This window comes from Cyrtonyx montezumae, unplaced genomic scaffold, assembly GCF_038088225.1.
Source record: "Cyrtonyx montezumae isolate F1298 unplaced genomic scaffold, pur_monq_1.0 scaffold_25, whole genome shotgun sequence".
In the NCBI taxonomy this organism is placed as follows: Eukaryota; Metazoa; Chordata; class Aves; order Galliformes; family Odontophoridae; genus Cyrtonyx; species Cyrtonyx montezumae.
Window position 1 is genome coordinate 3,624,780 of NW_027071992.1, and position 25,097 is coordinate 3,649,876.

At 36.2% G+C, this 25,097-nt stretch overlaps 1 protein-coding gene across 2 annotated transcripts in view; it reads left to right on the forward strand.

Moving 5' to 3' along the window:
- ADAMTS6 (ADAM metallopeptidase with thrombospondin type 1 motif 6) overlaps positions 1–25,097 on the forward strand; it is a 154,086-nt gene that overhangs the window by 8,104 nt on the left and 120,885 nt on the right. Inside the window, exons 4-7 of one of the 2 annotated variants that reach the window (XM_065739775.1) lie at positions 6,373–6,541; positions 12,017–12,234; positions 12,756–12,839; positions 13,340–13,485. In XM_065739775.1, the coding sequence (XP_065595847.1) occupies positions 6,373–6,541; positions 12,017–12,234; positions 12,756–12,839; positions 13,340–13,485 (617 nt within the window). The remainder of the gene's footprint in view (positions 1–6,372; positions 6,542–12,016; positions 12,235–12,755; positions 12,840–13,339; positions 13,486–25,097) is intronic. The other variant, XM_065739776.1, reaches the window with a different exon arrangement.

A 25,097-nucleotide genomic window follows, 5' to 3' on the forward strand; every position in this document is an offset into this window, starting at 1 on the left:
TGGTCATATTCGATGTAGTTTTTTGTTAACATCTGATGAAAATGCAGTATTTTTAAGTTATTTGTAACTCTAAGACAAGTAATAGTCTTAAATGATGGTTACTGCTCATAAGCAGAATTTCAGTCTTCTGTTTATTTCACTTCCCTGTTATGTTTCAGCATAGCCAGAGGAGTCAAATTTCAGACTGAGCAGGTGAGACTGTGGTTTAATTAACATAAGTAGTATGACTTTGTAGATCACCAGTGCAAGTGCAGCTTTCTCTGTGTTAGTATCATAGAACTCACCAGCCAGTAGTTAACTTCCCCATCACTGTTTCCCATGTCAGCTTTTATTCTCCAGAATTAGAGGCTACTACTGAAATTTCACTGCAGCAATTTGCATCTGCTGAGCCCTGATTATGCTAAAAATTGTTTGAACTTTTGAGGAGTGCTCTGTAATCCAGTGAGCAGATGTGAGAAAATTGAAGGTCTTGTCCATCAGGCTTGTTGGCTCCTGAACTCATATTTACTGTAGCAGATGTTACATATAAATGAATTGCAGCATTCATCAACTCACAAGACAGAAGAGTGGTGTTTTGAGGTGTTTAGGTCTTAGATGTGAGTTAGTGAGGCTGAGACAGTAGTAGCTGAGGTATTGCCTAAGCAGAGTATTTCATCCTAAAGGAAGCAAAGTAAGAAGGTGCGTTAGACTGTCTGAATAGAGAGGAATTTCACCTTACGGGAAAGAGATTTGCCTGATTATAAGGGAAGCAAGTCTTGAAGAAAAGTTTTGGATCAAGTAACAATGAAGTTGAGCAGAAATGAAACTTGTACTTTTCCTCCCTACCTCTGTCTGCAGTCAGGTGTCAAAGCCTGTAACTGGGTGCTCAGACAAGTTTTCCACAGCAGTGGGTTTTCTCCTTTTGAGCTGACAAGCCCAATAGAGGGAAGTACTTCAAGAGAGTGGTGATTGTAAAGAAGGTGAATTAGAGATAAAATATCATTTTGTAGCTACAATATTTCCAAGGAAATATATAATGTAAGGAGCCAAATTCAGTGGCACATAAAGTTCCATGCATGGAGTAATGTTTGTAGTAGGTAGCACAGATGTCTTTACGCAGTAGATAAAAGGCCAAGAACTATCTTAAAAGCATGGTCTTACTTAGTCAGAAGACTTCATGTTTATTTAATTTATTTCAAGATCAGTGCATTTATAAATACTTTTATATTTTTAATAAGCTTGTTTGGAAGCTGATTCTACCATAAGCATGTTTGTAGATCATAAATTGCATGTAATGATATTTTTGAATTGTATGTAAATGTATAATTTACAAAATAATTTAGAAGGTCAGAAGTTTAAAAAAATATTGTATTCTAGGCTGCTGTCTTTGAGTTCTCTCTTTGGTACAGGTCTGTATTTGCCTAGTTTTAAAGTGTCTTGCTAGGTCCGATGATGTATTGTCCCTGGACAGATCACTGTTCTTTCATTCTTAAGAACATGCTAAGCTAGTGAAGTGTGTTTCCATTGATGTAAAGTTACAATGAAGTGTAGAGCCAGCTTTAGACTTACTGAACAGCACTAATAGATTTTTAGATGTTTCCTTTACTTCTACTGTATGTTAGAAATACATAAAACGTAACGTCTGGAAAGGTTAAAAGCAGGCCGAAATTTGGAAAACAGTAGGATTTGAAATATGAAAGAGGCATTTATCTTCTGTAATTAGATTTTTATCTGATGTTAACTGTTACTTCTGTAGCTGATGGACATCTCCTATCTGAAGTGAGGTGAGGCCCCAGTTAGGCAGTCCGACACAGATTCCTTTTTGCAACTTCAGGGGAGCTCCACGTGGATTTGCAGATTTGTCTAAGCATGTCAAACTGCTGGATCTGGACATTATGTATGTTAGTAGGAGCTGGCAGTCTATGGTGGGGTTGGGTAACAGGGGACCTCGAACAGTCTATTTTGGGTAATAGACTCGAGAATGCTTCTTTCAGTAACTTACTTGGGGCATTCAGATTATTTCTTAAATTCATGGTATTTTGTCACAACCTTTTTCTGATCATTCTACTGTCTTAAGGATATTTCTTATTCTTTGGATGAGAAGTTTAATTTGCAAGCTGCTTTAAGTTTTAAGTGCAATGGCAAAGCTAAAAACAAACAAAAAAACCCACAAACAAAAACATGCAAAAAAAAAAAAAAAAAAACAACCCTGCCAACACATTTAATTCCTTTTAATGCTTCATAAGTTATTTCAATCTCTTTTCAATTGAAATACTGTGTTGCTCAAACAAGGAGCCAAAAGGGAGTTTTAGAGTGTTGTTTTGGGTAGAATAGTCTGTCTCCTTCTACTTATTAATAGTGCATTATGGAATACATATAGAGTGGAAACATCTCTAGCCATATGAATTTTCTAAACTCGAAATAAACACTGGCATTCACTGGAATGGGTATTTCTTACGTACAGGTTTATGAAAGTTTCTTAAAATTCGTGCATGCTAAACTGATGCAAATAGTGTTGTTGAGTTAATGCTGGAACAGCAGTTGTCTAGCAAGGAGAATTAATACAAGTTACATATGCAGGGCTTAGGTGAATTACATATGCACCTATCTGCAAGGCAATTGATTTTCCAGTGTTGTTCATGTCATTTAGCTAGCTGCAGCAACAGACTGCATGTATATTCTGTCTACCTGGTGGCAGGTGTAATTTAAAATTTATTTACAATTCCTTGGGTAAACTTATGCTTGCAGTTTTGTTTTTTTTTTTAAACAGAATACTGTTTGGGCAGACGAGATGAGATACTGATTTGACTTAAGAAATGTGGGTGATCCTCACCTAGCTTTTTCACTGCTTGTATGTAAAGGAACTGCAGTTGTAGTTTTGCACACCTTCGTAATAGATTTTGCTTCTCTTGCACATAATTTGCTTAGAAAATTAGTACTGCTATTAATGTCGTTTAAGTCATCTGAAGTCATAATCCCTCTTATGTTGTCTCACCACTTTGAAACTTGTTTACCTAGCTGGACTTGAGTACAGCTTAAGACCCCTGTGTTGTTAAGGCAGGGCCATGGCTTGGATGGTACCTCTGTCTCCTCAGACCTGGCACAAAGCACGCAGCCTGATGGTGTTGGCTAGAATGACTGCAGGACTTTATTTTCTGACGGGAATATAATACGAGAGCATATAGTGTCTCAGGATTCACTTGAACCCAGATGTCTGACACCCAGGCTGGATGCAGTCCAGATCATCAAGGTTCTGTCTGCACGTCTGGCAAACCTAGTTACATTTTGGTTTATATTTTCAAGGTTGTCTAAACAGCTATGAAGTGACCTGTTTTTTTAGTAATATCATAGATTTCAAATATCAAGGCATTATGAGAAAATTTGGTGTCCAGATGTATACAGGCCCTGATATTACTTCTTGAGTAAGTACTGGAGTTCATAATGAATAATACCACTGAAGGGGTTCATTTACTGCTATAGCCACTATGTGCACTAAAGAACATGTAATTGAAAACTGAGTTGTGTTCGTACATATATTTTTAACATACGTAATGATACGTAATATTGGTAAAATACAGTTCTTTCTGAATTGTTATACAGGCATTTTTATTTTGTAAGGTAGGTGTTGTTACTGAAATCTAGTTATCACAGGAGAGAAGAAGAACAGTAGAGAGCTGATGTACAAAACAGCAGCAGAAAAGGTTTGACCAAAAGTATAGTGATCTTAGAAACAGGTTTGGGGTATACAGATCATCTGTAGAGCAAGTGGTCTTATGGGTTACCCTGGAGGTCATGATGGAGAAAAAAAATAACCCCTTTAAAACAACAACAAAAAACTTCTGTAAGTGATAGGGTGATTTTTACAACCTTTTGAAAGTATTTTGAAATAACCTTATTGTGCATTACACTGTTAGCAGTGTTCAGATAACATTAGCATGAGTACGTATTAGCCTGGATTGCCTGTGAGGTGTGTGTTGAATAGTCTTAACTCCTCAGTGATGAATAAAGGTGTAGATAGGGATGTTTTCTTGTATTATTTTTGAGCATTGAAGAGAATAAGGTTCTTATTAGGAGTAGTCAGTGTGGATTCACCAAGGGGAAATCATGCTTAATGAGCCTGGTAATCTTCCTTGATGTCATCACTGGCTGAGTAGATATTGGCAAAGGCAGTGGATGTTGTGTACCCTGACTTCAGTGAAGTGTTTGGCATTGTCTCCCACAACACCAGTCTTAGTAAAACTTAGAAAGTGTGGGATAGATGAATGGATGGTGAAGTGGATTGTGAACTGGTAACTAGCAGAGCTCAGAGGGTTGTGATCAGCAGCACAGAGTCTGTCTGGAGGCCTGTAACTAATGGTGTTCCTCAGGGATTCAGTGCTGGGTCTAGTCTTGTTCAACATCTTCATCAGTGTCCTGGATGAAGGGATAACAATAGTTTGGCATAGTTTGCTGGTTTTTGATACAAATTGGGAGGAGTGGCTGACACACCTGAAGGCTGTGCTGTCATTCAGCAGGATCTGCACTGACTGGAGGGAGAGTTGGGCAGGGAGGAGTCTGATGGGGCTTAGCAAGAGCAAGTGTAGAGTCCTGCACATGGGGAGGAGTAATCTCCTGCATCAGTTGAGGGTAGGGACTGACCTGCTAGAGCTCTGCAGAGAAGGACCTAGGGGTCCTGGTGAAGAGCAGGTTGGCCACAAGCCAGCCATGTGCCCTTGAGGCCAAGAGGGATGTTGGTATTGTGGGGTGCATTAAAAAGACTGCAGCCAGCAAATCAGCAGAGATAATTCTTCCTCTCTCCTCTGCCCTGGTGAGGCCATATCTAGAGTACTGTGTCCAGTTCTGGACTTCCCAGTTTAAAAATGTCAGTGGTCTCCTAGAAGGAATCCAGTGGAGGGTCACAAAGATGATACAGGGCCTGGAGCATCTCCTCCTACACGAGGAAAGGCTGACTAACCTGTGTTTGTTCAGTCTGTGGAAAACAAAGAGGAGTGGTGGGTGTTCTAATTAATGTTTACGAATATCTTAGGGGAAGTGGGAGACAAATGGATGAGGCCAGGCTCTTCTCAGTGGTGTGTAGCAATATTACAAGGAGTAATGGCCTAAAACTTGAGCATAGGAAGTTCCAAACTTGCATGCAGAAGAACTTCTTTGTGATAAGGGTGACAGAATACTGGAGCAGGTTTCCCAGAGAGGTTGTAGAGTCTCTCCTTCTGTGGAGATATTCAAGACCTGTCTGGACACCAACCTGTGTGACTTATTGTGGGATATATGCTTTAGCAGAGGGGTGGGACTCATTGACCTCTTGAGGTCCCTTTCAACAACTGCAATTCTGTGATTCTTGGAACAATCTTCACAGTGGCTTTAATGGAACCTCCATTAATTTGTGATCGATAAAATCAGAATATAAAGGCAGAATTTAGTGTTCCCACTGAAACTACCAATCAGTAGTTATTTCTTTTAGAGTATGAGGGTTATACATTCAGAATTTCCTAGACAGAATTACTGAAATTTATTATCAAGCGAATATAAGTGTTGGAGTCTCTGTTTGGCTTATTCTTCAATACTTCTATACCCTAAATAATCCCCAGACTGGATATTCTGCTGAAGTTTAGTTTTAATCACTGAAGATTCAGGAAGTTGCACCATTGGCTTGAAATCTCCTTTTTCTTCCATAAACCACTTTCCAGTTTGGAAGGAACTGAGTTCACAAATACGAAAGTTATGAGAATAGATTATCTACCATTCTGCCCTGCAGTCTGAAGGGAAAGAAGTTCATTTGCTACAGAGGGTAAGGTTGAGTACATAGTCTGCAACAGTTTGGATCTACCAGAGATTTGTGATGAGACCTGTTAAGGAGTAAGTGCTTTGTAGGTAGTGTATTCTAAGGTAATTTATATGGCATGTTTATGTAAAATACCTGACTTTTTCTTTAAATAATATTTTCTAAAATTAATTCTTCATGCAGTTTTTATTTTATTAAGTTTTTGCTAGCATGGCATCATAGAGGAACATTGAGCTTATCCCTTGGGCAAGATGATTTTGGCTTGGTGTCACTTTAATGGCTTTCAATCATGTGGTTTTGGAACAAGTCTTTGAATAGTTTATCTGTTCTGTATTGTCTTTTGATTTGCTACCACACTCACAAAAAAAAAAAAAAAGGTAGGGAAAAGTTCCAAAAGTGAGGCAGTGATATTTTATTCATTCTGTATTGTGTTGCTTATAGCCTGCCTTCCACTAAAAACTGGAAGATAGCTGAATCATGCATTTTATGTTGTTTTATGTTGACTTATTTCTTACCAGAAATAAGTAACATCTGACTACCATTTAATTTTAAGCTTTGTAACATAAATTTATGTTGTCTTTTGCAAATTTTTGTCTTCTTTTCTTCTTAAGCATGGAATTATTGCTACAGAAGATGAAGAGTATTTTATAGAGCCTTTACAGAATGTAACAGCTAATTCAAGTAGCTTCAATTATGAGAGTGGTCATCCCCATGTCATATACAAAAAGTCTACCATGCGCCAGCAACTTCTGTATGATCACAGTCGCTGTGGAGTCTCAGGTAAATGAATTATGAGTATTGGTTGTGTATTCATAGCTTTTAAAATGTATCAAGTTGTATTTTCAAGTCTTTCTTGGTTCACTGGTATGATGCTATAGAGAATGTAGCAATACGAAGCCTCTGTGCTGCTGATACAATGTGCTCTGTCATAAAGTAGCTTCTCATCAGGATTTCCATGCAGAATATAGTTTCATTTTCAGAAGCAGCATTGGAATTAAGTCTTGTTTTATTCCTTTGTGTACAGTGGTAATGATGAATCCTGGCTTCCTCAAATCACACTTCTCAGTGGGAAGACATTACTTCGTTGACTGTGTATTATAGCTCAATGCATAGCATATGTTTCATCTCATTTGAGAGAACTCTATGTGTAGCGAATGTTGCAGTTATGATTATTAGTTTACCTGAAACTGGAATCTATATCTATCATTTACAGGGGTTTATAGTTTAGAGGTTTTAAACTCGTAGCATTTGGGTCAGTGGGTTAATATTATTCCATAATAGTTGAGTATGTGTTGCACAGAAGGATTGCATAATTTTAATTGAAGGGTATTTTTCTTGCAAAGCACAGTTTTAACATCTACAAAAACACTCTTTCTTGAGAGCAGCTTGGATAAATGATCAGTTGCTTTAGGTTTAGAGCACTGGAATAGTATTTCTTTTTTTTTTTTTACATAACAGAAAAAATGTTTTAACCTTGTTGTTTAATATAGTTTTTGTTTTCAAAAATACTGTCCTAGACAGTAGTATTCCATGCAATTCAGTGCACAAGTCAGGCTGATAAATTCCTTAAATATGAAAAGAGTGCAACTGCTCTTTTGATGCAACTTCTTTCAGTTTCTTTTGGAAGTTGTAACCTAGCTAGTTAAATAAACTGACAGTACGTGTTGTCTGAAAAGGCTTATGTTTGTGGAAATTTCCTGATTAGTCCAGTTGACTAATTAGCATGTGTGAAACTTTGTATGCAGGTTCTGTTTTAGTTCAGGAAGCATTATTTCATGTACTTGTTTTATTATGAACACAGTTCTGACGAGTACTACATGCTGATTGTAAAATAAGAAATTATGTGGATAGTCCAGCGTGTGCATTTTACAGTAGACATCTGTGAAGCATCTATATTTTTATTTTATTTTGTAGGGAATGCTGTCACACAAGTCTGTTGAAGTAAGTGGAAGAATTTCAAAATGTACTACAGTGCATTTCTTTTGCCATTAAAATATAGGCAGAAAGAGAGAGGATTTTGGCACTAGTCAGATCTTCTGTTGATGCTTAGGAGGTCATTTCTCCCTGAGCTGAAGGTGAAGCAGTGGCAGGTAGTTTCGTTATGCTTTGTCTAACTGTTCTGACAGTACCTATCTTATGGATTATAGGTTGATCAGAGCTTTGCATGAGGTACTGTTTTTAAACGTTCAGTAATCCTTAACATCTGTACCTTTTTTTTTCATATTTGGATTACTGCCATATTTTTTGCTTTTTTGCTTTTCCTGAGTTTGCACATTTGTCATCCTGAAGCCCTTAAGCACTGAAATACAAAATATTTTCTTTTTGCTATTCAGACGCTACTCTCATGCTCATTCACTTCACGTACTTTTCTTCTTGCTGCTCTGTATACAGTTTTAATGTCATGACAATTTCTGACAAGCTTTGTTCCCCAGTACTGCAAGTTCTTACTTTTTCAGATTGTATTTTTTTTTTTCTTTTAATGTTGTTGGTCTGGCTACCAAACCTTTTAAACTTATTTTTCAAGCACTGTTTAAGCCCTTTTTCGATGCATTCCAAGCACCCCCCGAATATCTAAGAAAGAAAACAGAATATAGATTTTTGGTTTCTCAGCTTTTAGATATTAGAATTAAAGACAGATAATAACTTCTGAAAGTTGAGAACTCTCCACTTCTATGTTTAAGAAAACAAAACTAAAAACATCATCAACAATAATTAAGTGCAGTTTTAGCAAAACTATAACTACATCTTAGGAAGAATAACTTTCACTTTGTCTGAGAAATGGGTTCTAGCTTTACCTTCAGAATACTACGGCCAGTACAGTATGCTGGGAGGAATATGCTTGTGCAGAAGTGCCACTATTCACATTCTGTTCTTTCAAGTTACTGTAATCTAGACTTACGTTTACCATGTATCTGTTCTGCACTGGGGAAGTGGTGAAGATATTGTGTTGAAAAAGACAAGGAGAGTATCGTTTCTGACCTTTCCAAGAGAAGAAATCAGTAATAGACAGAAAGTGACGCAGAGAGTCTGTTGAAAAGATGGTCCGAATTTGTTGAGAGGATTGAGTGATGGACTGCTTCATAGTATGTAATAGAATTATAGCGACCAGTACAAAAGAAGAGTTGAGATGATTAGGGTAAAAATACTTCTCTATTTTATAGGTAGTTTATTTTCAGAGTTGTAGCTGGTTTGCATGACCTAAATTTGATTTTTTCAACATGAGAACGTCTGGAAAAAAAAAAAAAAGAATAATATGTATACATTGTCGACAAGTTAACTGTTTTAATGCAGTTGAAATAATTGCTAAGAAATTGATTAAATTCCACTTGCTTCAGAGGGATTTGAGGTTGCTGGGTTATCTCGCAGAATGCTTAGCAGAATCACCCTGTAGAAGAATTATTATTTTTTTGAATTCTTCCATCCAGACCAATATTGTGATCTAGTTGGTCTTCCAAAGAAAAGGTATCTTAAAGCTGTGGAGTGGGCAGGTATGATGCTAAATGGTATTTGTTTTATAGCTTTGAATTATCATGTAAATACAAATATTTAGATGACATGCTGAAGTTATTCATTATTACTTTTGCAATTAAAAATATATTATGAAATGTTCTTTGATATTCTTGTTTGTATGCATGGCTTATTAAAATATTTATTTTGCCTGATGCCTAATAGTGTGCAGTATCTTAAAGCTGCAGAATACTTTTTATGGTCCCCTTTTTTGTATGTGCACAATTCTGAGGAATAGCTTTTCTGCAGATATGCTGTGCGTTTCTTTTTTTGTCTGAAATTCTGTTTTCTTGGAAGTACAAATTAAATTTCTTCACCTGTTTTGCCTACAAGAATTTAAAAAAACAAACCACAAAACAACCAACAAAAAGTGTTGCATATATACAAACTGGAAATGATTGAGAAACAATAAAAATTGTCATGTGAAACCTGCAAAGTGTCAGATGATTTAGGGATGGTACTACTACATGTTGCCTCATGTCATGATTTTATTCGCGCCAAATGCTGCAGTCAGCGTATTCTAAAATGAAAAAATGCTTATATATGCATTAAATGAGGTTGCTTAATATTAAGAAAAAACAGTGTAATTTTTAACTTATGTAAGATGCTACTGTAAGAATGTTCAAGTAGTTTGCTATTGCATTTTTAAATAACTTCTGGTTTGTTTTTGTGTGTTGTGTTCTTTCATCTCTCCTTCTCTCTCCGATCTAGCACCTTTGAAGGACTGACTTTAAACGTGGGTACCATTATTGTGCACTTTGTCTACACCCATCTCTTTCTGTGTGCATCTGGATTTCTTTTCAGTTGCAGTTTACAATCTAATTTCCTGCTTTTGTACTCATGACTTTGGGGTTAATTACTTTGCTTTTCTGATCCCTTCTCTTCCCCCACCCTTGTTGTTCTGTTTTACTTCCAAATAGGTACACTCAGTGTTGATGTAAGTTTTTTAATCTAGGAATAAAGATGTGATTTTGCACAAAAAATATTTTTGTCAAAATATTCTCCATGAAAATTTGCAGAAACTTTAGTCAGCATTGTTCAACGTTTTTAAACTAAAACAGCATGATAACTGATAGATCCTGGAGTGTGAGTGCTCGGGATTATTTCCAACTTTCCCATTACTTTGAAGTAAACTGAAGCCTGAGATTTTCATCTGATAAGAAAAGGAGAAATGTTTGTTTTCTTGAAGTCTTTTGAGACCTTTGTTTTGAAAGATGGTGTCAGGATGAGTCTAGAAGAATTGTTACTTTTTTATGTGAAGGTTTTCTGAGTTTGTTGGTTTTCAAATATTTAGAATGAATTTGCATCTTTGAGTGAAAAATTATGAATGAACATGCAAGCAGTATTGCATCTGTAAAGTACTCAGCGTTTTTGTGAGCATTAGAAATCCCCAGATAGCACCACTTACTCTTGGAAAGTAAGGAGTACATTTTTAAAAAATTTACTACAGAAGTTGACAGATAGTGGTTTAAGAATATTTACAGTTCTGCGTAAGTGAGATGAAGTTCTTTAAACAATTAGATCAATTTTGTATTTGCTAGAATAGAGGTAAGAGCCAGTAGAAATTTGGTGCTGATTTTGAAATCCTCTTCAGACTTTAATACGTGATATTCTATTTTAAGATGGGTATAGGATAATTGAGTTGTAGAATGAGGATAATTTTACAACTGGACTTTTTGTCAGCTGCCCAGATCATTTCCCTTTTTTTTAACTTCCCTGAAGTAATGAGTCTTCTAAAGCCAAAACTGTGCACTTAAAAATATTATGCAACAGTGGGACTACTGAATTATTCCTAGTTTTGTCCAGAACATACATGCTTTGTGGCGTGGTTTTTGCGCTGTGCAGTAGCTGGTTTAGGTAGACTGCATAAAGCATTGGTTTTTTTGCAGAACATACTGGACCTATCTCAGCTAATCCTTAGCCGAACCAGTTATAGGAGAGGTAAGGTTGCATCCCTAGCGTAGCTCACTGGAGCAGTCTGATCCAGCCAGTTAAAAATGTACCTACCCATTAATGTTCTTAAGTCCATCCATAACTGGCAGGAATACTTGGAATATTTTGAAATCCTAATGGTGATTTCAGCTTACTTTTATGCTTTATCAAACTTAAACTTGAGATTTGCATGGATCTTTGGGAAAAAGGGATACTTAATATTAAAAGTACCCATTTTGCAGGGAAGGGATGTTCAATTTTGCCATGATGACATGAGTTCAAGTTTTAAGAAAGTATGTACTGTTTGTTTCTCTGATAATTTCGTCTGTTTGTAACAACCTGTATATTGCAAAAAAAGCAATATTGCATTTTCCAGCTGTTTAATTTCTTAGTATGTCTTGATACCTTTAACCTTAGTTTTAATTAATTTTTATTTTGTAGATTTCCAATACATTTTTTATTTCCTAGTATTGCAGCTGTCTCATTCTTATCCTTTATGTTTTGAAATGCGCTCATAGTTAACTATAAGTAATCTTTAGTACTAAAATAGATGTGCAGGATTAGATATATTGAGAGCAAATGATGACTTGTAATCGTAGGGGAAGTTAAGGAGCATTCAGAGTAACAGAACTTGAAGCAAACTTGTGTATCCTTTGGATGAGGTATTTTAAAATTAGAGATGATAAACCTGAATTTTCCCTGCCTTGAGAAAGACTTGCTTTTAGAGGCTTAAAGATGATCTCACCTTAAAACAGCTGTATTTGAATGATTTTTACTAGTGATCCCTCTGAAGTGTTTAATTATTTTGGTTCCTAGAAGACCTCACAAGAAGCAGTAAACCTTGGTGGATGAGTGATGGATCTGCTTTTCCAACTTCACTTCCTGTCAATGACACATTAAGTAGTCATAGTCGACAGAAGAGATCAGTAAGCCTTGAGCGGTTTGTGGAGACGCTGGTAGTTGCAGACAAAATGATGGTGGGATATCATGGTCGCAAAGACATTGAGCACTACATTTTGAGTGTAATGAATATTGTAAGTTTCATCCCTCTCAGTATTAATATTAACATGCACATTCTGAAATCTCAAAGTGTTTGAATAGAAAGAATTTGCTTACCGGCACAGTAATATCTTAAAATATGCATCATCTTGCAAGAATTAATTGAAATATGGTAAATTAGTAGCACTGTGGGAAAAAATGCAGAATGTTTCTGTTATCTGTGCTGTGATTGTTTACTTTTTTTTGTCTTCAATCTGAATATAATCATAAGAATTTAAAACTGTACAGTTTTATTATGTTTAAATCAACAGTCTAAATGCTCTTTATGTTGGACAGTTTAGTAAACAAGTTATAAACAATTTGATTGAAAATTATGACAAATGTATTTGTTTTCATTGAACAGTCATTTGTTGATCCAAAAAATAACTTTGGTAATGTTAATTATAAACACTGTGGAAATGCATTGAGCAGGAAGATAGCTGAATGGTTAACCATTTAGGAAATGTGTGCTGTTTCTTGTCTGACTTTGTGCCTTTTCTTATTTTCTGGAGGTCAGGTTGCCAAACTTTATCGTGATTCCAGTCTAGGAAACGTAGTGAATATAATAGTGACACGTTTAATTGTCCTCACTGAAGATCAGGTAAGAGTTGTTGCACTTCAGCTTTTTATCCCTGAAATACAAATCATGCTATTGCGTAGTATAGAATTATCCAATTATTGCTTGAAATGGCTGCATCTGAGTACAAAACCTGCCTTGTAATCTTTCACTACTTTAATCAAGGTGAAAACATTTCAAAGGAATATTTCCCACATATTATTTCAAAAATATCTGTTCTTTGCTTCAGGTGAATATTAATATACTTTTGAGTATGTCGGTTTTATTTTTAGATCTATATTTCATTACTCAGATTTTTTTTTATATTTACATAATCATTATTTAAGTTGGAGCAGAAGGAATGTCTGTTCAGTAATACACAACTGAACTTGGGGTCAGATTTTACAGAGATAAAATTTGGCAAGAAGAGTTTATTCCTAGAAACCACTGCTTCTAATTATAGTCCCAATTTAGTCTTCAAAAGGCTTAACAACTGACCTTAGTAATTTGTTTGGAACATTTCTGGTATGCATGTTGTATTGCAGCCAAACTTGGAGATAAACCACCATGCAGACAAGTCCCTCGATAGCTTCTGTAAGTGGCAGAAATCCATTCTCTCCCACCAAAGTGATGGAAACACCATTCCAGAAAATGGGATTGCCCACCATGATAATGCGGTTCTTATTACTAGGTATGGTCATTATAAGTATTATGTTTATTTTTTATTTTAATTCTGTAGTTTTCTTGCTCTTACTTTCTTGTAGAGGCTATAAAGTAATATAATTAGTAGGTAATATGATGAGGAAAAGTAACAGATGGTTTGACCTAAGAATATCAAAGTACAGATTAAGATGTTGAGAAAGTAAGATACTAAGATTACTTGCTTCTGTTATTTTCATTACATAATTGCCAATGCAAATATTCCAGTAGAACAGATGGATCTTATTGAGCATTTCATATTTTTATAATTGAAAAGAATTCTTAAAATTATGGAGAGCAAAGCAGTGTGGAAAATGTTTTGTTAACCATATGCAATGTTTTGTAAGAATTTCAGGGCAGAACCTCAGCTACTGTAAATAGTATTTTTCTGCTGAAACAACATGTTCTTGCAGATTCAGGCAGTGTGATTCTGCTTTGTAGTTGCTTTGATTTATTGTGGTAATTAAGATGAGAACGGATGGCTTTAATAGGCAGTTTCGAAGCCGACATGCACATTTGTTTGCTTCCACATCCCCACTACTGTGATGAATTCAACAAAGCATGTGTTGTTATCTTGCAATCTAGGTGAAAATATTACTGCTTGTTCTCTGCAGTTATGAGTAGGCAATTTACTGGGTGATCTATTTCCCTTTTGTTTAAGGACAGTATTTATTCTTCTCTCTTTAAATAGCAGCAGGTGCAGCAGCACTAATTTGGATTAGAATCCTTTTATTGTCATTTCTGCTTTCCTAGTCAAATTCTGTACTGAATGTCACCTATTTTTTTTTTGACTGCGTGTCACCTGTTTTTGGCATCATTGTCCTCCCTACAGATATGTTAAAAATATTAAGTGATTAAAATTACTGATTTATCCTGGAGTTTTTGGTGAAAGACGTAATACTTTCTGAGTTATGGGAAGGGAAGTGGAGCTGTTTTAATTTTGCTAAAGAAGCCTTATTTTTTCTTTTTTTTCCTTTATGAACAGTAAGATAACTTAATCTCTTGAATGGATTTTTGCATTCATATTTCAAATTTGATTGTTACATGTGGACATTAATGCTACGTAGTAGTAGTTGAGGTGGTGAAAGTGATTGAGACCTTTTTTTTTCCTGTATTGTCTTCAAGGAAGGAAAAAATTCAAAATAAAACACAGTTGTGCTGTTTTTTTTCTTCAAAAACATTTAGTTTTACTAATTTTTGCCTTCACTAGAGCTGCACATGTGTGAAATTAAATAAACCTTTACAGCTGTGCTACACATGGAACTTTTACTCGCATAATTTAGGCAGTTAAATGAAGAAATGTAATTGTTAGGTGGTACTGTAGTGTCACTGGAAGCTTCCCAGTATGTATGAATGAGTAGTGTTGGTAACTCTGTTCTTAATGTTATGAATGAATGGCTAAATATGGCTGAATAATTTGACATTTTGTTTGCGTTATTCTGGCATTTCAAAGCAGAGCTGTTTATTTTCATTCACTATTGTACTTTAGCATGTTTTATTACTATGTATTCTGTATGGCCTTCTCTGTCCTGTGTTCGAGATAAAGGCCTAAGTAAATGCTAACTTGCAGACCTGTAACTGTGAAAGAAGCAAATTTACAGGGAAAGTAGAAAATTGTCATTGAGAAAGTTTTTACAGAAATCGGTAGCAAGCATTAAGGGCTGTTGGGCTTAGTAATCATCTGTGCATTGTGTTGGGTTTCTGAAGGAGGAGTAATCAGTTTGTTACTAACAAATCGCACATGTGGGAATTAAATTTTTTGCAGAAGTGGAGTTGGAATGAGTAAAGACATTTATATTACCTTAGCCTGTGAATGAATTTGATGAAATGATGAAATGATTTTGAATAATTCTAAATTACTTACTGAAATTTTCATTCTGTTTTGGATGTCTCACTTGATTAACTGGTGAATATATTTACATGCAGAAGAGAAAGGTTATGTCTCCAGTGCTTTGAACACCTAATGCGTTGGAAAGCTGTTTAATAACCTCTTCACCAAAAGAAATTCAAACCAAATTTAAGGTTACTTTTTAGCTGCTGTAATAGTATTTTGAGAGTAGTTTCCTGTGTGTTCTGCTGTGTATGGGTTAATTAAATTTTCATTGGATTTGGCAATAGAACCATTTTTAGTCATTGTGTGTATTAACTTATTAATATGAAAATATCATCTTGTGCTGAGTACTGTCTACAACTATAGTTGTCTTTTCTTAAATATGAGGATTATGTTGAGAAAATGAGTCATTATCCTTATTTGCATAGATGAAGATATCTCAGTTTTTTTCTCAACAATAGACTGCTTTACTCCATGATACTTTAAAAGGTGTCATGCTCTACTGTGTACAGAAAAATAATTTTATGGTACTGATTTAGTGATGCCTGCCTGACTAATGTAACACTTTTGTTTCCTGAACTGGCTGTATGCTAAAACTATGTATCCTTACCAGCTAATCTGCTAAATCTTGCAGGAAACAACAGTACCATACCAGCTATGCCACTTGCCTTTGGCCAAGAGCCTCCTTGGTGTACTGGCTTATCTGCTGTGATCTGAAGGCATACTGTAGTCTGCAGAGTGCTTATTTCACTAACCTCATAGGGAATTGCAGAAAACTTAAAAAGCCGACAGTAAAAAATTAAGGTAGCTAAGAGTGATACAAATCTCATTCAGGAGAGCAAAATCATGATGGTATAGAGAAAAATGTTATAATTTGCACAAGTATGGTACAAAAATAATGTCTGTTGTCAGTTTGTTCTCATGAATATTAGGAATAGTTTTGCACCTCTGACTCTGCTGCCAGCCTTTATGCCATAGGGTGGTTAGTGGAGAAATTTACTGATACTATTGCTAGCAGAAGTGTCTTACTTCAGTTTCTCTGGGAAGCTTCTGAACATCCCTGAAACTCTGAGAATTAAGGCACCTTATTGTAACATGATCCCAGAGGAGGTAGTAGGCCTTATTCTTAAAGAGTGGTGAGACCCTGGATGACTTTATGTAGAACAAATAGCACTTGTCCAGAACACTGATAATACTTTTGTATGTATTACTGTTTTTTGTCTTCCTTTATCCACATACTTCAGAACTTTTGGTCATATTTTTTTGAGTCTTAAGTGTTCAATTGTAATTCAAGGTAAGACAGATTGAATTAAGGTTCTTAAACAGTGACAGCTATGTTTTGTTAAAGAGCTTGCCTGTTGCAATTTGGCTTTTTTTTTTTTTTTTTTTTTTTTTTTTTAAGACTAGATTTGTTGTGAGATGTCATTATTTCCCAGAAGGGTAGGAGTGGAATGGTGGAAGGGAATCTTGGTCCATCTTGTCCAGTTCCTGCTCAGGCAATGGACAGTGGGCTGTCCAGACTGCTGTCCAGTCACCTGGACCTCTGGAGAGGAGAGCCTACAGCCTCCCTAGGCAGCCCTGTGGCATTGCTCCCACACCCATGCAGCACAGAAGTGCTTCCTGGTGGTCATACCTTCCTCTGTCCAGGCTGTGCCCATTGCCTTTTCTCCTGGCACTGGAAACTGCTAAAAAGAGCCTAGTTCCATCCTCCTTACACCTTCCCTTCAAGTATTAGTAGGTATTGATGAAGCTTCTCCAGGTGAAATAGTCCCAGCACTCAGCCTCTCCTAGGAAAGGTATTCTAGTTCCTTGATCAGTTTGGTAGCCCCTTCTCGGACTCCTTAGTATATCCATATCTCTCATGTTCTAGTGGGCCCAGAACTGAATCTGGCACTCCAGCTGCTCCTCTCCTGACCTGCTGGCAGTACTATGCCTAATGTAGCTAAGCATACCATTAGCTGCCTTAGGATCAGGGGCACTTTACTGGATCATGTTCAGCTTGGTGTGAATCTACACCTTTTCTGCAGAGCTGCTTTCCATACTCTGTGCTAATTGTTGAATTCCACGAGGTCTTTGCCAGCATATATATTTATTTTATCCTGCAGCTGTCTAAATTGGTTTCTTATGAGTCGTAAAATTGAACATACGTAGGTTACTTCAAAAGTAATAGGTTCTGTTTAATTCCATTAACAATAAGCATAATAGCAGTTTGAGCAAATTCTCAGTTACAGAACAGTCTTTTTCAACACAGTCGCCACTGTGAGCTATGCGTTTTCAGCAGCAATGAACAAAAGCCTGCATACCATGCTTGTAAAAATCTACACCTGTGGATGTGACCCACTGTCACCATTGGTGAAACACAGCACGCACTGCTCACTGTGCTCACATCCACTGTTTGATCTCTATCAATGTTTACAGTTGACAATGAATTTCAGTGAGTGCCTTTTTTTTTTTTTTTTTTGGCGTGGAAGAATTCATTGACAAACCCTTGCTTACTATGCACTTCCGTGTCAGATGCCATGTTTTCAGGCTGTGCCTTTGCTTGCCACCTGTCTCATGGCAACAAAACATAATGAAATACTGGGGGGAACCTTCAGCCTCTGCTGTGATACCACCACCATCTCCCTCTGATGTCTTGGGCCGATGTAATAAAATAGCTGTTACTTTTGGAGCACAGTTTCATAATGTAATGCTGCTCTGACACCTCTTTATTTAAGAGAAGAAGAAGAAGCTGGTATGATTATTTTATCTCAGGTCATTTGGTAGACATAATTTGCAGAATCACAGAATTGTAGGGTGTTGGAAGAGACTTCTGGAGATCATCTATTCCAACCTCCCTAGACCAGATTGCACAGGTAGGCGTCTTGTATTTGATTCCTGAACTCCAACATCACAGATGTGGAAGTCTCACTTGTTAGCATGTCAGGTTCTCAGATTTGTTTTTTCAGCACTGTAGTTTTGAGTCTCTTTATATTCTCCCATATGCATCCCCCTGTCCTGCCTCCAGTACTAAGGTATTTGTTTGCCTTTTTTGTAGTTCTTGTTTATTTGCTATTTGTGTGTGTGTATGTGTGTGCAGAACATTCATTGATAGCCTAGTGACTTTTTTTCCTTCAGAAATGCTCTAAGAAATATCACCTACACGGTGACCTCCAGAATTTTGTGTTTTTAAGGTAAACTGTTTATGTTAGTGTATTGCTATTTTTTAAGGAGAAAATGGGTAGTATTCTTTAATTTCAGTCATTTGCTTCCTTCTGGGTACTAAGCATCATGAATTAGGGAAATTACTGAAATAGCAGTTCATTTTTGGTTCCTGGCAATCCATCAGCAGTGCCTTGGTTAACATGCAAACATATGAACAAAATTATTCCTTGTTTTGTGTACCTGTACAGAATAATAAGGGCCAGAAGCGTCCTCTTGCATTCTGATTTAGTAGCAGAGGTGAAGGCTTCTTTCCTTTTACAACCTAATAGTTCTCAAATATTCTGTGTATATGAAGTGGTTAGTTTGTTTGGCCATATACTAAACAGCTGTTTTTTTCAAATAGCACATGTTACTGACTGACAAAATAAGATTTGCAGAAACAGTCTTTTCCTGCTGGGAGAGAAGACCCAGAGCTATTAATATGCCTTCTCTTATGTCAGAAGATGAGTAACGGTTGTATGAAATACCCCATGGAGAGAAAAATTCCAGGGGAAGATGAGATTGTGTGCATGTCCATCTCCAAAGGGGCAGATCTTGTTGTTGGAGATATGAATGTTTTAAACATAAAATCTATTGAAGTGAAATGTCTCCCACTAGTAGCACTTCATATGAAGACATTTTGTATTTTTTAAGGAAAGAGAAAAACAAATTCACTATGCATGACAAAACCATCAACACCTTTTTGATGGAGCAACAGTACCTTTTATAGGAGTGTAACTGATTCCAAACCATACAAAAATAATTCCCAGAAGGTTTTTTCTTCAAACTTTGGTATTGAGACTATAAATCCTATCTTTTTTTTCCTCAGGTATACTGTTAGAGATACAAATACAGCTTTTGAAATTAGTGACAAATAAGATCTTCAAAAGTAGAATTATTGAAATTTGATTGAAGCTAGTTTTGTAAACGGTTTAATGCTTTAACAGCAGCTAATTCAGCAGTGTCACTGACCTAGCTAGCATACTTTTTTGTTGGAGGAATCATTGTGTGTGAATAAAGAATTAAGACTATAGCGTGTTTTTATTGACTAAGCTGAAGACACCTGGATTTGTAAGTGCAGGTGAAAGTGGATAGTGTCAGTGGATAGTCAGTAGAAGTGGACAGTGCTACAGATGGTATCATTTTTAGTCTTCCTTGGACTTCATATGAGCTTGTGCAAGCTACAAGAGAGTTCATTCTTTCTTCCTCTCAGAAATTAATTCAGATTTTTATATTTTTTGCCTGCTACCACTGTAGTTATAATTCAGTAAGTGTATTACTTAGCAATATGTGTAGTGGCTTTTAGCTTTAACTCCTTTATCTATGCAGTTGGTACTAACACTGAACGTCTCTTGCAACACTGCATTAGCATCATTACCCAGTTTGTAGATTTTTCAAATACTTAAAGGGGAGACATTTTTCAGTGTTTGTTTGTTTATAGTATTTGTTCAAGATTAACTTTATGGTGCTTTAGGTAATCATTGCTCATCCGTATGGCCTCATTGGCAAGGTATAATTTCTTGTGCTTAACTGTGAGGTACGGATCTCCAGTAGTAGCCAATGCTGTCAGATTTTCTGAAGGGGCAGAAGGTATATGTATATAGCAGTAGTCTTGAACTGTAAATCTTGTGGTCCATAATTTAAAGAACTGCAGTGTTTCTGGCATTGGTTTAGATATTTGAGAGGAGCGAAAGGCTTCTTGTTTCATTTTGCATACCTGTGTAGAGCTGACCACAATCATGCCTTTCATTTTTTATAATATTAAGGGGTTTTAGGCAGCCAGGGATGATTTAGAAGCTGTGTTGCCCAATTAGCAATACTGACAGAAAATCTATTTTATAGGAACAGTTCTTCTTTTACATGTCAGTAACTTACAGATTAATAATACATTTTTATTCTGTAATAACAAGTAACATTTTCCCATTAGATTCTGAACTAGTTAAGGCATTTGGTAGCAGGGTCGGGCCAGCCAGGACTCTGCACATTCCTTTCCTCCTGCAGGTCCAAGATTGTTATGCTTCTTTTCTGAGGCATTTTTCCACTTTGTCTGGGCTTCTTAACTTGTTTGCAAAGACTTCATTTCTATGCAAGGCGCTCTAACACAGGCTGTCAGGAGAATTTCCTGTCCTTATCCAATAAAAATGAGCATCCAGGGCATTCTGGTTCCCATGAAATCCTGTCTCTGATTCTCATCCTACAGTTTCTTCCCCCATTAACAAGAAAGGCTTTGATTTCAAGAAGTAATTTTGATTTCAGTTGTATTTGTTTTCTTGCTTCCTTGACACCAGTCCATTAAGCAATTTTCATCCTCATTTGTTGTCCAGACTTCCTAGCTGTTTTACTGGAATTCCTTAAAGTGAATTTAAGCCCTTGGCAGGAGTCTGTTTTCCTTTGTGTTATTTTTGTGCAAAAATTGTAAGATTATCCATTGACTTAAGAGACCACAAGTGTGTGTGTTCTTGAGGGACAGTTGAAAACTGTCATGTATCTGTTGCCCTTAATTTCTTTCTGTGCAGGTATTTGTAATGTGAGGACCCCGCTTTACAATGAGTAAGAATAAATTTCACATGCCTCTTTATTCTTAGGGAATTGAAGGGGAGTAAATAAAAAATCCTACTTCCTTCAAAATGATAGATTTGGTGGGTTGGGAACAAACTCTGTACTTGTGTTTAGGTCCAGTAGCTAGAGGAAAATGTATGCTTTGCATAATAGGAGTATTCGTATGGTATTTCTATAGGTGATATGTTCCTTGTACTCCTTTTTATGTACCTGCTATTTCCGCTGATAGAATCACTTTTTTGACCTAAATATAGAACTAGTACTACTGTTCTTACATTCTTACTTTTGTGTTACAAACTTTTTGTTGGTCTCGAGTATCCTAAGGAATACTCTAGAATGGTTACCTGAAGATTGACAAAAGAGGACTTGACTAAGAGATCCAGCATAACAACTGTGAAATACTAAGGTGACGCGTGTTCTTCTGCTGTTAGATACACATGTGATTAGAGCCATGTGTAGCCATGATAGCAAGCCCTGCATATTTAGGAGGGGGAAACATACACAAAGATGTCAGTGGAGAATTTTCTGTCATCAATTTCTGTAATCAGTTTCTGTAAGGTCATCTTGTGAGTTGAGTAGCCACAGGACATGGTGGAATAATGATGGAAAATTAAATTAGATAACACTGCCAATATAGAAAAACACAAGATGAATTAATGAAACCCGTTGGCATATTATCTAATTCCCATTTATGTGATAGTTCTGCACCTGCTTGTTGGATGGTGACTTTTTTGTTGATTGTTATGCTCCCTGTTTACAGAGTAAGGCTTAAAGTGCAATTCAGATTTCCACTCTTGTCTATAAAATTTCTTTCAATTCTGAGTGGAGGCGGTTAGTGCAAATTGTATCTTTTATACTTAATAGGTTTTTTAGCTGAGTCAGACTGTAAGATTTGAGAGAACTCACTTGAAATGCTAAAGTAACTAGAATGCAAATCTGAAAAATGCTTATTGCATTGTGTATGTCAAACAGGTCATTAGCAGGTCATTAGCAGCTAATTAACAAATGTACTGTGTGAGTGGATTGTTTCTAAGTACTAAAGGTTATTTCTAATTTGTGGTACCACTAGTTGGCTTATAGATTATGGTTAGTTGAAGATATATATTCTGATTTAGTTTATAAAGCTTGTGTCTCTGAGAGTGGAAGCTTGGAAAAGACATAATGTATGCCCAGAGTTTGGTTAATCCTTTCCAGATGGGCAAAATGTCTTTTATTTAATTCCAAATACAGAAGACTGACCAGTATCATGGAGTAAAGATCAGATTTTCATGCTTTGACTGAGATGGAAAGCTGCTTTTTTTGTTTGTTTGTTTTGTTTTGTAGTAAATGCATTAAAATTCGTGATATCGAGTGAACAGGTAGTAGTCACCTATCTCAAGTTAAAACAGAAATCTTGAGTATAATCTCACACTCAAGGTGTGCTCAGTGAGTGAAGCTGGTCATAAACCTAATGATTTCCTGAACTGGAAAACTTGAATATATACCAGTTGTATACATCAGCATGAAATGTGAGCAGTGTAATTCCTTCCTGCTTCAGTGAAAAGCTTCCTGTAAATGAGGCAGTGAAGCCTTTAATAATTAAAAATGCATTGTAATAAAATCATAAAATACCAAACTGCATTTTCAATTGTTAGTAAAGTTATATTAATGTTTGCTATAGTTTAGAAATAAATGTTTTCCTTTTACGCACCCATCTTACAACAGAAGAAGAAAATCAATGAAAAATGCTTTTGTATGCTGTTTTTATTTTTTTTCCTATTCAGGCATTTACCTTCTTAGTTGCACAAAGGGTCATAAAACTACTCAAATGATAGTTTTTCCAGGAAATGTTTGGTGGTAATAGTTTGGGATATCTGTTAGAACACTCAGTTACTGCTTGGACAGATATCTGAGGAAGGGCTTTCTAGCAGTTTGAAATGCCATATTTTTACCTTCTTTTATTTAGAGAACATAGAGGCTTTTAAAAACCTCTCATTTAAATTTTTTTCTTACTAGTCTGATTAGAATCCTAGCGTTCCCGTTCCCTTCCCCCTCCTTAAGTACAATATCAGAGCTGGTATTTCCACAATTTACAGTGACTGGCAGAATAATAGATATGCAAGTGACTAGCTGTGCTTCTCATTCTTAACAGTCCAGAAAAACATATTAGGCCAGTTTTTACTGTGGATTTTTACCAGTGTTGGAGTTTGTCTGCAATCTGTTGCAAAAAAAAAAAAAAAAAGTGCACATGAATGTATTCTACATTTTCATGTTTTCTTCAGATTTTAAACATTACTCTTGACTATTAGCTCAAGTTTATTACGACATTTTATTAGATTGCTTCTGTATAGGAACACATTAAAAACATATGTTTTTAATTAAGGCACAGGTTGTAAATTAATTCTTTTTGTGACAACACCATATCCATTTAATTACAGTATTCAGCGTTCTTCAGTTTCTACTAGTTTACACAAATCTGTCCTAACAAAGGGCATGATTATTTATGCTTTGAGGACAGTGGCAGAATGCCCATTATTTCAGTAGGATCTGGATAGAATTTCAATCTGAGTTCATAGCCTTTTCATTTTAATTATGCAAATACTCTTACCGTTAAGTGAGTATTGCTTGTTCCCTGCAGCTTAACTTTTTCAAATATTCAACAGGTTTAAAATCTGTACCTGGGGGTTAGGTATGTGAGTGTGTTAACCAGTTTGAAATGAGGGGATGGTATTCTCTCTGACCTTGCATTTATTTCTTGTTAAATCCACTGCTTTTTTAAAGCACCTATTATGCATGTAAGTACAATTACTTCCTAATTGATTTTTAGTATATTCAGTGCGTTCAAAGTACTTTCCATAATGACTTAGTTGGTGCTAGAAGTTGATTTTGAAATCAACCCGTTAAACATTAGATGAAATTCTGTTTCAAACTATAATAATATTTTAATGATAAGAAAATTGATGAAGAAAATAACTCACATTGGTTTGTGTGCACTATTCTGAATGAAGAAATTGCCTATATTTTTCTTTCAGTTATTTTCTGAACTAGTACTTGCTTTTTTTTTTTTTTAACAAGTTTCGTAGTCTTTATTGCATTAACTAAATATTGAGAATATGGCTGCTGCTAAAAACAAACATCAAGATAATCAAGCCAAATTAAATTCTGGACAAACCTTTTATTTCGTGGTATTGTGTGAATGAGTAATCTGGCCAACTGTAAAGAACTATGTATGAAATAGTAAACACACTTATTGGCAAGTAGGAATTCTATATATTAACTATTCCATGTGCTGCATTCCAGTTCTTCCTACCACTGTTTTCTGTACTCTTCTGTTGCTGTCATATTTGCTGATAATAAGACAGTGAAAACATAATGCTTCCTCCCTGGAAGTATTCAAGACCCACTTGATCAAAGCACTCTGAAGATGGGGCTTTGAGCAGCTTGTTGTAGTGGGAGTTGTCCCTGTCTAAAGCAGGGTATGGAAGTAGGTGATCTTAAAGGTCTCTTATGACCCAAACTGTTTCATGATTCTGCAACAAATGAAAATATTCCAGTTGGGATTCTTAGCAAATGTAACCATCTCTGCTTTCTCATGCTTTTTCTTCTTTCTTTAGCTTTTCATTTTCATGTATCTTTATTTGATATATGCCTCTTTCATTCTATTTCCTTTGACTCTTACTATGTTGTCCATAATGGGTCTTGTATACCTCAAAGGGGGAAGTGGATTCTAGCCCAGTAGCTGACAGGGCTTTAAACTTAGTATGGAGAGGATAATACCAGGCTTGCTAAATATGAGCCTGAAGGAATGGTGATAGAACTGGGGGTGGGACAAGGGGCTCAGCTGAAGTGCATCTACAGCAATGCACACAGCATTGACAACAAACAGGAAGAGCTAGAAGCCATCATGCAGTAGGCGAACTATGACTTAGTCGCCATTATGAAATACTTCCATGACTGGAGTGCTTCAATGGATGCCTACAATCACTTCAGAAAGGCCAGGAAAGGAAGGAGGGGTGATGATGTGGCTCTCTGTGATAGTGTTTTGATGTTGT